At 42.0% G+C, this 16,722-nt stretch overlaps 1 protein-coding gene across 1 annotated transcript; it reads right to left on the bottom strand.

Annotated features, from left to right (window-relative positions):
- Positions 1 to 1,815: 1,815 nt before the first annotated feature.
- On the bottom strand, positions 1,816 to 9,441 carry LOC110555979 (cytochrome c, testis-specific). Its single transcript, XM_021649488.2, has 3 exons — positions 9,321 to 9,441; positions 5,202 to 5,427; positions 1,816 to 2,043 (listed from the first exon to the last, which is right to left on the bottom strand). Exons 2-3 carry the CDS (start codon positions 5,368 to 5,370, stop codon positions 1,895 to 1,897), a joined length of 318 nt encoding a protein of 105 aa, XP_021505163.1. The 5' UTR covers positions 5,371 to 5,427; positions 9,321 to 9,441; the 3' UTR covers positions 1,816 to 1,894.
- Between the last annotated feature and the right edge of the window lie 7,281 nt (positions 9,442 to 16,722).

Raw genomic sequence — 16,722 nt, 5'->3', positions numbered from 1 at the left:
TCAATTGTAGCGTAGCTGAACTGGCACAGAATAAAGCCATCGGCATGGCCAGAAGCAATTTCATAGAAAGCCATCCCAAAATAAATGTAAGCCTCTCAGAGACAACTTCAATAAGAAAGTCTATCGAAATATACAACTTTAATTACCATGCTCATTTCTAACACTTCCTCCAACTTTTCTAATGAATGGAAACATTGCTACTAGCAAAATGGGGAACTTATTTTTACTCTTACTAAGACTAAAGTTTAATGCAACTCAATACCTTACTACCCCATTTGTAAGCATAAATCTACTTAAATAGTAACTATTCTTCATTTTTACCCAAGTGTCATTTATCATGTTGGTCCTCATCACAGCTGTTTCTAGACCTCCCAAGGCAAAGTATTCAGGCTCTAAGCCCAAAGCCTTCTTACTCCTCCCAGCAGCGTGGCCTTGGAGCAATGAATGCCAGCAAATCCTTCTGGCAGGGCTGTGTCAATCTGGACTTGAATGTGATTTGGTTGTGAATGCGATTTGAGTTCAGAGCTGGTGGGCCACATGCAAACCAGAAAATAGTTATACTGTTTAATCCCACATACAGCTTTGCAAACCTCGCTCTGCTCTGAGCACATTCTCTGAGGCCCTGTAACTCCTCTGCCCTCCCAGAAAATTCCCTTAGGGAGAGAGTAACAAGCTTAGCCTTGCCTGAAGCCATTCTTGATCCCCAGAGACACATGTTCACGTAATACTGACACTGGCATTCCAGAGAAGTATATTCTCTCCAGCTTGTCAGAAATATCAAGGGTAGGCCTGGGTATTTGACAAATTTGATAGAAGCTTCTAGTATTTGTTCCTTTTTAACTGTATTCACCTCATAGTAACAGTATATACTGTAAGTCAAACGATGATAAAGGTGAGACGTTATCAGGAGTAGAAGAAAGGATCCACAGTTTGCTCTGGCCAGAACTAAACTGTATGTATTGCTGTAGAAGATAAAGTTCACCCCCAAGGTCCCAGGGGTGATGGTGTGAAGAATAAATGAGGTAAGAGGTGTCTTACCCCTGCCCATAACGACCCTAACTGGTCTTCTACCCATCGCTTTGGTAAGGAAACTACTCCCTCCTCGCTGGGACCCCATCATTTGGATGGCAGCCCTGCAGTGTTCAGGACAAGCCTCACTGCACAGTGGACGGTGCCCTCCACTGGCCTGAGGGACCTGCCTCACCATGCCTCACTCTCACTCATCCTCCTCCACCTTTGTGGAGGCAGTTTGGGGCTTTCCCCCCACTCTTTTCCCCTTAAAAGAGCCTGTAGTCCAGCTCTATATTATTTAGGATCAAAATGAGGTCTTCAAGATACAAGTACAAAAACAGTTCCAAGCTCTAAGTCATGCTTATCAAAGTAGGCCATGATTTTCTCCTTCTATCTAGATTTTGTTTTATTTACCCAGAATCAATAATTTGCTTTTCTTTTTCAAATCAGTCCTAAGGTTTGACTAGCTTTTCCCTACTTCCCCCCTTGAAGTTACTTTAAGTAGAAGACAAACACAGCTTAATGAAAATTAAAGCTGATGTCTGCTACACACACATTTAAAGTGCAGAGGATCACGCACATGCTGTCTCCATCCTCAGCAGTAGCTGTCAGGTTCACAGAACATTTTGAGCATGCAGAGACTACTAACGAGCAAAAGATCTGTTTGCTTCCCTCCCTCCTTCATTCTGGTCAACGCCTCCTTAGCGCATAGATCAAAGCAAGTGTACGCTTGTAAGGGTATCTGATGAGCGGACTTTACACGATCAAAAATATCAACCTTTATTTCACTGTTCTTCAGGCTGTTTGAGAAAAATCGGGTATGCTTCTTATTAAACATAATATTTGAAATGGTAAGTAATATTTTTGAAGCTGTAATACTATTTCATGAGGATGTTGCCTCTTTCAAATACTGAATAAGATCTTCTCTCTCACTCCTCTTTTTGATACCAGCAAAGATCATTTTAGTGCCAGGAATGTATTTCTTTGGGTTCTCCAAATACTCCATCAAAGTTGCTTCTGACCAGATAACACCTATGAAGTTGAAAATAAGTATTAAGTCTTTGTAGTTACATTTTTAGGGTATACTGTCTGATATGACCCAAATATGTGAAAAAAAGGTTACATTCTCATTCATTGGGAAGACTGTTTAGCTAATAATATAGGCTGACTTATAAGAAAATTCCAGAAATGGGTCTGTTCCTTTTCTTTGCTTCTCTATAGAAGTCCAACATCACATGCTGTTTAGGACCACCCAAGTATGTCAATGAATAATGACCCCAGACATGCTGTGCCTACTTAGTGCCTCGTTCTCCCAGAATCACGGTGTCCCTTCTAGGGAAGATCCCAGGCACCATGGATTCCGATCTTCCATTTTGAAAATGGGCAAAAGCATGGCCCAAAGAAGAAAGTAACTTGGCCAACATGACAAAGCTACCTGAAGTAAAGAATTTTTGACAACTAAGCAGAGAGATGGCTCAGTGGGTAAAAGTACAATGCAGGCCTGACCTGACAACCTGAGTTCAACTCCCAGAGCCCACAATACAAAGAGAGAACCAGCTCCGTAAAGCTGTCCTCTGATCTTCACATGTAAATTGTGGCATGTATGTGCCTCTGCACAGACACACACACACTCACACACATGCAAACCTATCTTGATCTCTCATGGAAATCTGGGATCCGAAAAATCACTCTTAAGATGACAGTAAAAGTTCTTGTGTTCCCCTTTCTAAACCAGTCAGAAGGACACAAGGACCTGACTTTTGGGTGTGGGTGTATGCACAAGTGTGACCAGCATCTGACCCTCCTCCTGTAAGATACTGCTCACTGGCTGGACCACATCTGCAACCTCATCTCTGAAAGGAAGAGCCTAAGCAAGGGCAGGCCTGCCCAGAGATATGACACACACCTAGGAAGCAATGAACCCAAGATGACCCCAGCAAGAAAACAAGCAGCGAGATGGTGCTCGTGCACTCCGGCCCCCATGGCTCTGCCCCCTTCATGTATTCCTCTTTTATTTAATGCCTTCTGTCAAGGCAGGCAGCTCTTAACCACGCTCTTGTCTGTCCTGTCCTCCCTAGTCTCCCCAAACCTCCCTTCTTTGTTTTCCTTTCTCAAACAACACAGTGGCTGGGTGTGCCCACTCTTACTCGGCCTCCTAAAAGCTGCCAATGTCTCACACTGTTTGATTACATTTCTTTGCAGTCAACTCAGCCGTAACTGCCTTCCCCTCCTCTGTTTTGCCCCTAATGTCCCCTTGTCAATATACGTTTCCCACCTCCGCTTTGTAATCTATCATAAGACCGCTGGTCTTATCCATTTATTAGTTAATTTAGTGAATGTGTTTGTTTTCTTTTTCCTTCCCCTTCCCTCGGTGTCTCACATATCAGTGCACACAGCACCACTGGTGGCTTCTTACGTCCCCAAATCCCTGCTGCTGCAGAGGTGGCAGCTGTTTTTACCTGAGTATCACCATACTTGCATAGCAAGCCTACCCCTTGCGGGAGATTTTTTGCAGATATTCTAAACAGGATTCTAGTTACTCAAGAAATAAAGCCCAAAACTGACAAGTGGGACCTCATGAATTAACAATGCTTTTTTTTTTTTTTTTTTTTTTTTTTACAAAAAGGGAGGCAACTGGCTGAAGGTCAGCACACCGCTCTGCAGTTTTTAATATCAATTCAACTGTGGTTTATAACTAGACTAAAAATCAGGACTTCCATCTGTACTGTCAAAACAAGAATATTAAAAGGACAAGAGGGAAACATCACTGTAGAAGTTCCTCAAGATGAGGCTACAGCTCGGCGCTAGAGCATGCTCCAAGCATGTGCGACACCCTGGGATCAGTTTCTAAGTACCACACAAAGAAGCTCATTCCCCCAGACTAGTGAGACATATAAATATGAGCAACAAAGGTGACTTACAATTGACTTACCCAGAAGTCCAACAACTAAAAATCTAATTCCAATACCATAACGCAGCTCTAACAGTAATTGTTAGTTTGTGTTAGTCAGCACATACTCCACGGTCCCCTGCACCAAGGCCTTTATTTCAAAACAATCTACAACATCGAGTTGGAGGAGGGGCTCGCCATCCAAACTTCTGAAATGTCCACAGATTTCAATGATTCATTAGCCCAATTCCCAGGACTCAGGAAAGCGGCTCACCAACAATGACTATAAAGGCCATGCATCAGGACAGGGGCCTAAGAGGCCCGCAAGGCAAGGTCGGGGATCCCAGATGCTTCCAGGAAATATTCTTGAAGAATTGGGACCTCTTCGCTCTGCCAGAAGGTTGGTTCATAAGGAGCTTACAATGGGGTTTCAGTCCCCACGCATGACCAACAGACTCACAGTCGCATGACAGCAGGTAGTTTCAGAATCTCAATCCCTATGCTTTCCCTAGAAGGCCACCTGATAGCCCTTAGCATGAACTGAGCCTAGCAGCACGGTCAGCCCTGTCCAGAATGATCTAGGAGCCCATCCATCATCTAGGCGCAGAGCCATCTCATCAGCAAGAGTCAGATCCTGGTCCCAGGGACAAACCGTGAAAACAGAACAATACTCTCACTTAGGACATTTCAGGATTTTACAATTCCCTTACAAAAACCCAACAGAAATAAGAAGTACTTTACTACCTCCTCACCAGCATTTCTGCACATCCTGAATACAATAAAACAACTGACTCAAAGTCTGGCACTTTATCACCAGGACTCACAGAGCAGCAGGAGAGAACCTATTCCTGCAGGTTGTCTCTGACTCCACATGTGCAGTGGAGTGCACACTCCCTTCTACCAACACATAACTAACACATCGTTAAGCATATTTTCAAACCACATAATCTCTAATCCTGCTAAGAGTCGCTACTGCAAATACAACCACTACTGCTATCCTGCTGTTAAAATATTCTCTTTTTAGACTGAACTCACACTTTTTCAAGATACTGTAATATACAAAATAAACATATAAAACAGTCTACATGGGCCAAAACTGATGCCATGAAAGACTGCAAGTTCTTCTATCAAATGGATGAGTTATCTAAATCAGGTCCTTGCAAAAATCAGCATTTCCATAAGCAGAAGCACAGCAGTGTGTCTCCAGTGAAATAAGTTAGGCAAATTTGTGAACATCAAACTAAGCCCATCTTTTCTCAAACAAAATCTCTGATCATCTTCCATGGCGTCTGGCCTTTACCTTTGTTCTTGTTTGCATCAGTGTAAGAATATCCTGGTGCTTGTCCTGTCTTTCGTCCAAAAAGGCCCCAGAGATTTGGGCCTGTCTTGTGCTTTCCACCTTTTTCCACTGTGTGGCACTGAGCACATTTCTGAACAAAGATCTTCTTGCCTACTTCAGCATCTCCCATTTTTGTTCTGCAATGAGACCTCAAACCACAGACCAAAGAAAATATCGGATTTCAAACCTGGAAAAAAAAATGGGGAGGGTGAAGGATACCATTACTTTGATTGAAAGTTAATGCTAATGAAATCAGGCAAAAATAAAACATTTAATGCACATGTCTGAGTACTCAAAAACACAGATGCATTACAGCTTCCAATGTTACAGATACTTGCTCATCTCCCTCATCAGGCTGCTGTTGTTGTTTTGATCATGCTATGTAGCCCTGGCTGGCCTGGAATTCTCTATGTAAACCCAGCTGGCCTCTGCCTCGCAGTGATCCACCTCGGCCTGCTTTAAAGGTATATGTCACCACACTCACCTAATCAGACTTATTTTAAATTTCTAGTCGTAGCGTTTTCATAAACTTCTATTGATATGAGCCTGATTTTACCTCAGCCTTCCAACAATTACTTTAAATACATATGCCAAAATATGTGAAACATGGAGGACCCTTTACATAAAAGAATAGAACAAACATGATAGGTAAACATTATGTGTCTTACATGCTCATCATAGCAGACATGCATAGGAGATTAAAATCACACAGAAAACTGAGGCCCCGATAAGACACATATAAAAAAGATTTTTGTACTTACTTTACACTCTTATCCGTAAACCAGTCTATCAGATTAGAGCAAAAATTACTTGAAAGTAATAAAACATAACATTACTGAGCTCAGGCCTCAAGGGTACATAATTAATATTAATGTAACATAAAAGTCATGGTATTATGTTGGGAAGATCTTGTTGTATAGTGAGAGATACAAATGAGATTCTGAACAAAGGTGCTTTGGTGACTGCCAAAAACTTAGGTAGATAACTAAATAAATACTTCCTGCATCCAAATGACACTAAAAGTATAATTTCATCATCATGAATTGAACCTTGAGGGCTGGGGACATGGCTCAGCGGCTAAAGTGAATTGAGTGCTTAGCTCCCATGTAAAAGCTGGGCATGGCAGAGCATGCCTTTAATCCTGCTGCTGTGAAAATGGAAACAAGCAGATCTTGAGAGCTTTGGGAACCCAGATCTCATCTCTAAGAGTAAGATGGAGAAATAATCGAGGAAAACATTCCAACATATTCCTCTGGCATCCATATATTCCTGCACACACGAGCTCAGCCACACATGCATACAACACTCTCTCTCTCCCTCGCTCTCTCCCCCCATGCACACAAACATGTACAGACATCACACACACACACACACACGCAGGCATGCACGCACACATGTACAGACACACACACATAGCACATTGACCTCTGACATGATAATGGTGGCCTGCCTGGGTTGTGTTTCCCTACACTTTGAGTTCTGTGAAGAATGGGTACAGGAAAGTTCATGACTAAGACAGATTTAAATGTAACAAATTACTATTACTAAAATTATGAAATTCTTTGGCAGTACAGTCCTAAGAATATATTTACTTACACAATCCTAAGAAACAGAAAATACTTGTATTAATTAAGCTGACAAACTTGAAATATACAGTATTGAACAATGAAAGTCCTTACATAAAGACGAAACCAGCACCTTCCTAATTAGGAAGCCAATAACTATTATTAGGAGCCAATAACTATTATTAATACACATCAAAGAAGGCAGGTTTTAGTGTACAGCATTCAAAAAACAAATAATTTAGTATCCACTGATTAATCTGATAAAAATGAGGATAAAAAATTTACTTTATGTTAGAGAACATAACAAAATTCCAAACAGTATTCAAAACACTGCATTTAATTTCTACATGAATCTGTTCTATTAGTTGTCCAAATATTTTCAAAATTCAGTGGGTCTTTGTTTAAAGCCATAAAGGAGATAAATTTATCCACAAAACAAATTTATAGCAATTTATAAAATATAACTATAAAGACTTTTTATCATGTAAAAACAAAATGCCATCAAATACTAACACATGAATGTTTATTCCTGACCTTCCATATAAGGCAGATTGATTTTGTGCCAATCAAAAGTTACTAATAACTTTGGAAGCTTTACTTATAAGCAGAATCATTTGCCCAAAACACCTATGTTCTGTGTTCAAACCACTGCGTTTATCACACCCCAACTTTTACTGTCACTGTCTTTAATTGTAGATTATTATTAGGGCAGACACTCATGGCTGTTCCAGACAAAGTAAAAACAACAAATTCAGCAAGGAAATTGATTTGTCATGAAACTAAATAATCCTCTCCCAGCATTTTATTTATTTATTTATTTAGTTGTTGTTCTTGTGTTGGTTTGAGACATGGTCTCTTTACGTGGTCCTTTTTATGTGGCCTTAGTCCGTAGCTCAGGCTGGGCTGGCTTCAAACTCACAGTCCTCCTGCCTCAGCCTTGAGTGCTGAGGTTGTAGGCCCACATGACCACAACTGTCATTTGTTAGTACTTAGTATGTAAGAAGAAACAGGCAAAAGAGTGTGCTGTGTGCTGCAGGAATGACTATTCTAAAGCAAATCTCAATACTAACAGACAGCCAGGGTAAGAAACATTTGTATGCCTTGAGTTCTAAGCAGTCTGCATAGCACTAATTCACTGAATCTTCACAACAGCTTCATGAGGTTTCTGCTACTCACATATTTTTACATCTGAACGGACAAGGCAGAGGGAAATTAACCTGTTTCGGGTAACACTTTATGAGGAGAGGAGAGAAATAAAGGGATGGGCAGCACTCACTCTCTAATCCTCCAAGTCTGACTCCCTTTGAGCACTTTGTTGAATACATTATATATGCTTAACTGTTTTTCCTCCAAATGACTACTTAAAGAAGACCTGGTGATATCAACAGGCCTCATGCTCAGGAGTAGTTGACCAATAGATACCAGGCTCCACAGTTTTGTTTGTGTGTGTGTGAGCTTTTATTTGGTTGCAGTTTGATGTGCATTTTGTTGCTGCTGCTGCTTTGTTTTGTTTTTATTTTTGGGTGGTGTTTTATTTTGTTTTCTTGGTTTGGGGATTTTGTTTTTATATTGTTTATATATACATTATACATATATAAACATACAATAGTGTATATATGTATGTCTTGTATATATTTTGTTTTTTTGAAAAAGAACCTAAAGTTGGGTGGGTAGGGAAGGGAAAGGAACTGGAAGGATTTGGGGGAGGGAAAGAATACGATTAAAATATATTTGAATTTCTCAAAACTGTTTTAAATAATAAAAACATAATTTAAAAAATTTTGGTGAAATAGCATTTTGTTGTTTACTTGGGGTTTTTTGACTGTTGGCTTTTGCATTGTATTTTAGCAGGACCAGGAATCAAACCTGTGGCATTACACACGCTAGGTAAGCCCTCTGTCACTTTTCAGCCCTGAAATAGCTTTTAATACTGCTCTACACTGTGGGCCATGTCTAACTCTTCACGAACAGAAAGGCAATGTGAGAACAAATAAGGCACCAATAAAGGGTTTACTTTACAAAGTCCACGTAACTCAAATGATGGAGGTGGGGGGAGGGTCATTACACTATTTTAAGGATAAGTACTAAAACAGATGGAAAAAAAAAAAAAAAAAAAAAAACAAAAAACAGAATTTTCCACGTGGTCGTGTAAGAGGGGCGAGAAAACGTGGCTGAGGAAGCCCTCAGGGGTGACTGCAGCGCGTCCTCCTTGGCGGCGGCGGCTCGGACCGAAACCGTGAGCTGAAACAAGAATCCAGCCCCACACGCCCAGCTCTCCACACTGATGCCAACCTCGGCGGAATGCTTCCCCGGCGGCCCTCACCGCCCGGGTGAGCCCCACTCCAGAGGGCCCTCTCCTCCAGGGTCCATTTTTCTGTCGCGCACAGCAGCAGCCGGGCCCGGGCTGGGGACCGTTGAACGCCCCTCTCCGGGGACGTCTCCTGACATCGCCCTCCATCAGGGCTCACGGGGCTGGCTGCCCGGCCCTCCTCTCTTCCGAGCCAACAGCACCTACCACAGTCACAGCAGCGGTAGCCCGAGCCGCCCTCGGTCCCTGAGACGGCGAGGCCCAAGGTGTCACCGCCGCGCCGAGGGCTTCTCCCACAGGCCCGGCCGAGCACCAGCGGACGGCGGGCTCCATCCTCGCTGCTGATTGGCTGTGAGGTCCCGCGGGAATCCCGACTCTCGCGAGGCTGGATGGGCTTGAGCTCTAACTGTCCCTGGCCTTGTTTTGTTTGGTTAGCCTTTACCCAAAGCACGTGTCCGTTGCGCTAAAAGCGTAAACGCTGAACCCTGCATTCCCAGATGTTCACGAATTGCAACCTGGCTGTGGCAAGAGGTTAAAATGCAGCAAACGTAAATTATCGCAAAACAAACTCAATGTGGTGACACACTCCTGCAGGAGGATCACTATGAGTTCTAGGTCAGCCAGGCTGAAAGATGCTAACTGCCAAGAGTAGCAGTCAGAGAAGAAGTTGAAATAGACCGAAAGGTCCTAGAAAAACAAAGGAGAGTGACAGACGTTAGGCCTAGCTGGAGCCTAACTTCCGGGGAGACAGACAAAGGGAACTCGGAGACCGGAATACAAGAGGTTTATTCAAGCCATCTCGAGATGTGGTTGCCACCCCACCCCTCCCCCCCCAAACCAGGGAGAGACAGAAGCCTGGGGTTTTTAAAGGAAAAAGCGAGGGAAGGAGGGAGGGGAAAAGGGGTTGCAAGCTTGGCAATACTGGATTGGGTAGGGTAGTTGACTTTTAAAATGATTGGTCTGTTTTAGGCGCCAAGTCCAGTCAGTCTCGCCCATCCCCCGCCCCCATTGTCAGCCAACTCTATCTCGTACTGCAGATCTGGACATTCCTGGAAAAGTACTGGGAGAACCTAGTTTAATATGGGGAATAAAGTTTATAAAGAAATCTGTAAAGTTTACTTGTTCCTTTCACAGAGAAGGAAGGGTTGAGTTGAAAGGCAATGGGATTAAAGGAAGAAAGTCGAGAAAGTGAACATTATGTTTAGACCTATTTGTGGTCAGATAATCACATCACTGAGCCATGAGTGATGAGTCTGGAACAGAGAAACAGGAATTTCAAAACATGGCTGGAGGTGGTGCATCACGCACGCACACACGCCTTTAATGCCAGCACTTGAAAGGCAGAGGCAGGCAGATCTCTATGAGCTGGAGGCCGGCCTGGTCTACAGAGCAAGTGCCAGCCCAGGCAAGGCTACACAGAGAAACCCTGTCACGTTAAAAAAAAAAAAAAGAATATTAAATAATTTCCTAAAATTGTTGAATAATCAAGTTCTTCGGAATGCAATAGTGAAAAGTATGTGCATTGGGTTGGACGCAAGGATTACTGCAATATTTTTGTTCTCCAGAGCAGTGCTGTCTAATGGACCTTTTTGCTGTTGTAGGAATATTTTGGGTGGGCATTGTTAGGAATCATTGACAGCTTCTGATCACTCGAAATAGGTCTAATTAGATTGAGCAACTCAATTTGTAACTATTTCAATCCATAATTATAAGCAATTGCTTTTTAATTTAAATAGCCACAGTCACCAAATGATTGGTGAAACCATTCTAAATGGTACCTGTGAGTTTTGCACATTATAAAGATACTATCTAGTTGAATCAAAGTGGCTTACTGTAACTATTTTCAAACTGAAAGGCATATAAACTGATACAACCATTTCTTGTGGTGTGCCACAAGCCAAGCTAAGGGCTTATAGTCACTACCCTTGGCCAACAGCTCACCCACTGAGCAAATGGAGGCTCTGGACTGTATTCATGTAAGACAGTCTAAAAATTGTCCCCTGGTCATAAATAAATATCAGTGATTAAAACCTAGAAAACCTTCATATAGTGTAAATTTTTATTGATATGATGTTTGAAGATTAATATATCAGTCAAGTAAGTTTTATGGCACTAACAATTTGAGATATTTTGAAAAACTGATAAAGTTTATTATTTTCCCTTTGCATTTTAAAAACAAGTCACAATATCACCTCCTGGCATCTATCATGGTCTCTCTTTTCTTCAGAGATTGGGATTACACTTGAGGCTAATCAGACTGTGCAGTGAAGCTACGTTCTCCGCACCTCATCTCTCATTTTAGAAAAAGAAACTCCCAAGATCTGGGGATCAGCAATGTCAAAGAAGAACAGCTATAACACATGACTATAGGCTATGTACTTTAAAGTCTTGAAAAAAATTAATCTTCAGATTCCAAGCATGTTGTTATTGTTACACAGCTAAGAACTTCTGGTCTCCAGGGACCCAGAAACGTTTAAGTTACATGGAGCTCATGTCCAAAGATATTATGTAATTTTGAAGTGTGATAATTCTTCCTCTCTGACATGAGGTGAGGAGCCACATATTCCCACTGCCACACGGTTCTGCCTCACCGCAGGCCTAGAAAATTCAAGGAATCCAAGAACCACAAACTGAAAACATAAGTTGTTTTTTTTTTTTTTAATCTTTTCTCCATTAGTTTCTGTCAGGCATTTTGTCACAGCAATGAAATGTCTGACTAATACAGAAAAGGAGAACTAGAGAAGATGAGTTCATGCTGTGATTAAATCTAATGAAATGATTCCTACGCCTTTGGAATTGCTTTGTGGGAGAAATATGGAGAAGAAGGCTACAGAAATCTAGAATTCTGTGTTCAGAGCTTAATGGGGAATCTTGTGGGCGTTCAGAAGAGCATAATGTCAGTAGAAATGTGGAGAGTAAAAACTATGTTCATAAGATTTCAGGGGTGGGGTGGTATCAGGCTGTAAAGTGATTAAATAAAATAAAATTAATTTAAAAAGATTTCAGGTGAGAATGAGAATGGGATTTTGTGGGGAATGTCATATAAGCTATTCATGTTACATTCTGACAAATGGTTTGTCTACATATTGTCCACTTCCTGAGAAGCTGAGTGAGGCTGAATTTAAAAGTAATGGCCTAGGGGGCTGAAACAATGGCTCAGCAGTTAAGAGCACTGACTGCTTTTCCAAAGACCCAGGTTAGATTCCACGCACATTCACAGCTGTCTGTAACTCCAGTTTCCAGATCTGATGCCCTCTTCTGGCCTCCGTGAGCATTGCATGCACCTGGTGCACAATACAAGCAGGCAAAATATCAACACACATAAAATAAATAAAGCCTTTTTAAAATGTACGTAATGATGTAATTAATCTGGCAGAGGAAATTTCAAGACAGCAGATATTCTTGCTGAGTCAGATTTACAGTGAGAATCAGGAGCAAAACTCGAGATAGAACAATTAAAACCTTGCCATTTGATGAGAAATGCCTGGGCAAAGCTGAGGCTGAGGAAGGCATTGTTTCTGAAGGGCTTCCTGCCATTTTCTCTTAAGGCTAAATGCTTCATATTGAAAACAAGACAAGGAAAAAGTGCTGAAATGCAGTGGTTCGCAATCTTCCTAATGCGGAGACACTCTAATCCAGTCCTCTGGGTTGCGTTGACCCCAACCATAAAAGTTATGGTCGTTGATACTTCATAACTGTAATCATGCTACCATTATGAATTGTAATACAAATATCTGTGTTTTCCAATGGCTCCTATGAAAGAGTCATTTGACCCCAAAGGGTCGCAACCCACATGTCAAGAACCGCTGTTTTAAGAGCAGATCTCACTCTGTCATTTCCTGGGGTGGGGTGGATCGAGGTGGGGAGTGCCCTCAGGGAGCATGCTTACACTTAGTCATATGGAAGTAATTACCACAGGGTTCTTTTCTCCTTGCTCATCTGCCTAGGCACGGAGGGGCCACTTCAGCTGCGGTGTAAGGCCAACCACCACTGCTTCTGAGGGCAGACCATCAGCCACGCGGTATGTGTTTCTCCAGCATGCAAAATGTTAAAGTTGAGAGATCTTGGAGGCTTTTGATCCAGGCTTCAGACGAAGACCCGAGAAAACAGTCAACATGAAAGTTCAGCACGGCTTGTGGGAACCCTGAGATGGCTCTGAGTGAAGCTGTGAGGGACAGGCTGAAACATAAGGGGAATGCCAGGACAGACGTGCTAAGAGAACCATGCATTTGCTAAGAAAAGCTGAATGTCACGAAAAGTGTCGGCCCTAGGGAGGCCGTGAAGGTTACAAATAACAGAGCTGGCTAAGCCTCTGGGAGTCATCTTACACAGGATTTAGCATCTGTCCTGTTGCTTTGGGTCTTGTTTGAACTCCGTTTTCCCTTTCTATGCCCCACTTCTCCCTTCTACAATGCAACTGTTTTTTCTGTGTCACTATATACTGGAAGTATTAACATTCCATTTCATTTCATTTTATAGGTATTCACAGCTAAGAGTTCAGTTTTCCTTGAATTTTAAGTAAGTGTCATGTCCTTTTGAGCCAAAGTCTCACTGTATATCCCTTGCTGGCCCTAACCTTGCAGTCTGCCTGCCCCACCTCCCAGGTGCAAGAATTACAGGGACATCCTTGCATAGCCAGCTTTGAATGTGGATGATGCTACAACAGACAATGTTACAATGTCTAAGGGACTCTTAGACATGGACGTTGGAGTTCCTGTCTTTGGAAACTCTTTTGCATTATGAGATGAGCATGAGCCATGCTGTGACATGGGTATGAAATGGCATCCTGCTGATTCAGGTACCGAATGCTCGGCAGTATCTGGGGAGACAGAAACTCTAGGGAGCAGAGCCTGGCTTGGGGGAGTAGGTCGTGAAAGACAGGCCTTTCAAGTTTGTACCTGGTACACAGGTCCCTTTTCCCTACTTTCGAGAGGTGAGAAGCCGCTACCATCCACTCCTCCTGCCATGCTGCTCGGCCTTACACCAGCCCCGTATCAGCAAAGCTGAAAGCGGGGGATTGGAAGCTCTAAAGAAGTATGTTTAAATGAATTGTTCCTGCCTGCAAAAGATAAGTCTGTTAGTATGTCGTCACTGATAGGTGAAGTACTTTAAATTGAGTGTGAGGACACATAACCTGAGTCCTCCTGGATGGACTACCTGAATCTCTACCTCACTTTAACCCTGTCTTTGAGGACAAGATAAGACTAGAAATCCCTCTTCAGGGAGCTCTAAGATAGATGAAGGAATAACACATGTTTTTAACTTCATCAAAAACCCACCTTTATGCTCAATGAAACACTTCAGCGCTGTGGCAGTTGGCAACTGACATGGAGATGCCTGAAATAAGCCATAATAAGGGAAAAATACCCCACTAACTCCCAGAAAAGACATAGATATTCTTCCCATTTATAAGCTTATCCCTCCACTGGTCCTTGTGGTCCTAGGCCTGTTTATCATATCCTACTCATGATGCTCAGACTTCAAAGTGAGTGTAAGGCCAGGCTGGGCTACCTACTCATGATGCTCAGACTTCAAAGTGAGTGTAAGGCCAGGCTGGGCTACCAACTCGAGACTGTCTCAAAACAAATAGTGTAAATTGGAGATACACCTCTCCCTGTTTGCACCTAGAGCAAACAGAGCCCTATGTTCAATCCCTGGCACTGAGAAAGAAAAAGAAGAAAACCTATCCCCCCTCATCTCTTTTCATCTATATCTACAACTCCCGTTCCCCACATGATGACAGGTCGACAGGCAAGTCCATTTCTTATATATTGGGCAAGAGAAAAAATTTTCCTTCACTGCTCAGCTGGTGCTCAGTCTTGTAATTGGTTCCACAATTTGAAGAAGGAAAAACAATCCTGTATGGGAAAAAAAACAAACAAACAGGAAAATGTGATGGATATACTAAAACAGGCCTAACAGACCCATTCAAATAAGTGAATTTAGGATCACAGTTCAATAAATTTATTTAAAACATGTAAATACACATATTTTATATGCTTATATTATAAGTATGCTTATATTATAAGTAATGTAAATATATGCTTCTTACTTTCCTCAAATGTGATATTTCATATTTTAGAGTGATAAGAATAAATGTCTTTCCTATAATTTTCCGGTGCTTTTCTTTAAGGAAATAATATACGCTTTAAAATGTCAAGATTAAGAATTATTATCCTTATTTTATAGCCATTTCAGTTTTAAAAAGCTGTTTCCCACTAGATGGCACTGGTGTGCAAATTCTCTTACTCATAATCTTCCCACTTCCTCAAGTCAATAACATTATTTTCACTTGCCTTGACTGGTCTTTCTAAAACAAGGAAGAGTTGAAAGTTATAACAAGTTACTTCCTGTGCTTTCTAAGATGAAGGTAAACAAAACACTCCTTTCACAGATCCAGAGTGTAAGGCAAGGAGAAATGATTGTAACCCCTGTGTCAAATTCATTGTAACACCCATAATTCCTGATTCTTAGAGACCATCAGTTACACAATATAGAAGTTGGCTATATTGTGGCTATACAGTCAAAGGGAATTTAAAAAATTATGTCTCCTGTGTCTTTGTACATGTTATTTCACTTGGTTCCTGAAATATTAGCTCTATACAATCACTAACTACACAGGGCTAAACTGTTAACTTCATGATAGAAGAAAGAATGGCCATTTTGTTTGCCACTGTATCTCTTGCGCCTAGCACAGTATTCAACACATAATGTTGAAAATGTCAAAAACATTAATGTCCAAGCGTGTTGGTATTCATCTGTAATCCCAGCATTTGGGAAGCAGAGGCAAACAAGATTTAAAGGTAAAGGCCAGCCTGTAAGAGATAGTGAAAGCCCATGTCAAAATAATGTTAAGGGGCTGGAGAGATGGCTCAGTGGTCAAGAGCACTAGTTGCTCGTCCAGAGGACATATCAACTGCATTTCGTATGTAGCATTATTTCTACTCTACAGCTGAGAAGTCCGGATCTGGAACTATGCAAGATGTTTACAGGACTCAGCGACAAGATGGTTTCTGTTCCACCATCGAGTCCCTAGCTCCTGGCATGGGTTGGTGCACGATAAATATGGATGCGTTTGACTTCATAGACACCCAGATCTTAGCAGCTTGGATATGTGTTCCTAGCCTGCTTTTGTGATTCTGTCTTTCATTTCATTCTAATGCTACTAAAGGCTAGCCCGGTCTTCGGTTCTGAACGTCCCTTGACCTCACCATCAAGGTGCGTTAGCAAGTCACAGGAGCCAACAGGCATTTCCCACTCTGCTGTGTCCTCTAATTCATCCTAGCCCTCAGGTGAGCAGCCCACCATTCTCCCTGCTCCTTCGCCTTGGAAGTGCTTGTGAGAGTTGAGCAGATCAAGTGGACAGCTGGCTTTCAGCCTGGTTCTCTTCTCTGAGCCTCTTAACTTTGAGACTCAGAGTCCTCGTCTCTAAAGATGGGCTAGGCTTCTGTGGTTGTAAAGGCTCCTTCCAGCTGTCAGGCTCTGTGGTTTAACTGTCTTAGTCAGTATTCTATTGCTATGAAGAGACGCCATGACCCTATATGGCAACTCTCATAAAGGAAAGCATTTAAGCATTTAAGTGTACAGTTTCTGAGGATTAATCTGTTGT

The sequence above is a fragment of the Meriones unguiculatus genome, chromosome 8 (genome assembly GCF_030254825.1).
Source record: "Meriones unguiculatus strain TT.TT164.6M chromosome 8, Bangor_MerUng_6.1, whole genome shotgun sequence".
NCBI lineage: Eukaryota > Metazoa > Chordata > Mammalia > Rodentia > Muridae > Meriones > Meriones unguiculatus.
Note: the sequence above shows the minus strand (reverse complement) of the source record. Positions and strands in the feature narration are given on the sequence as shown.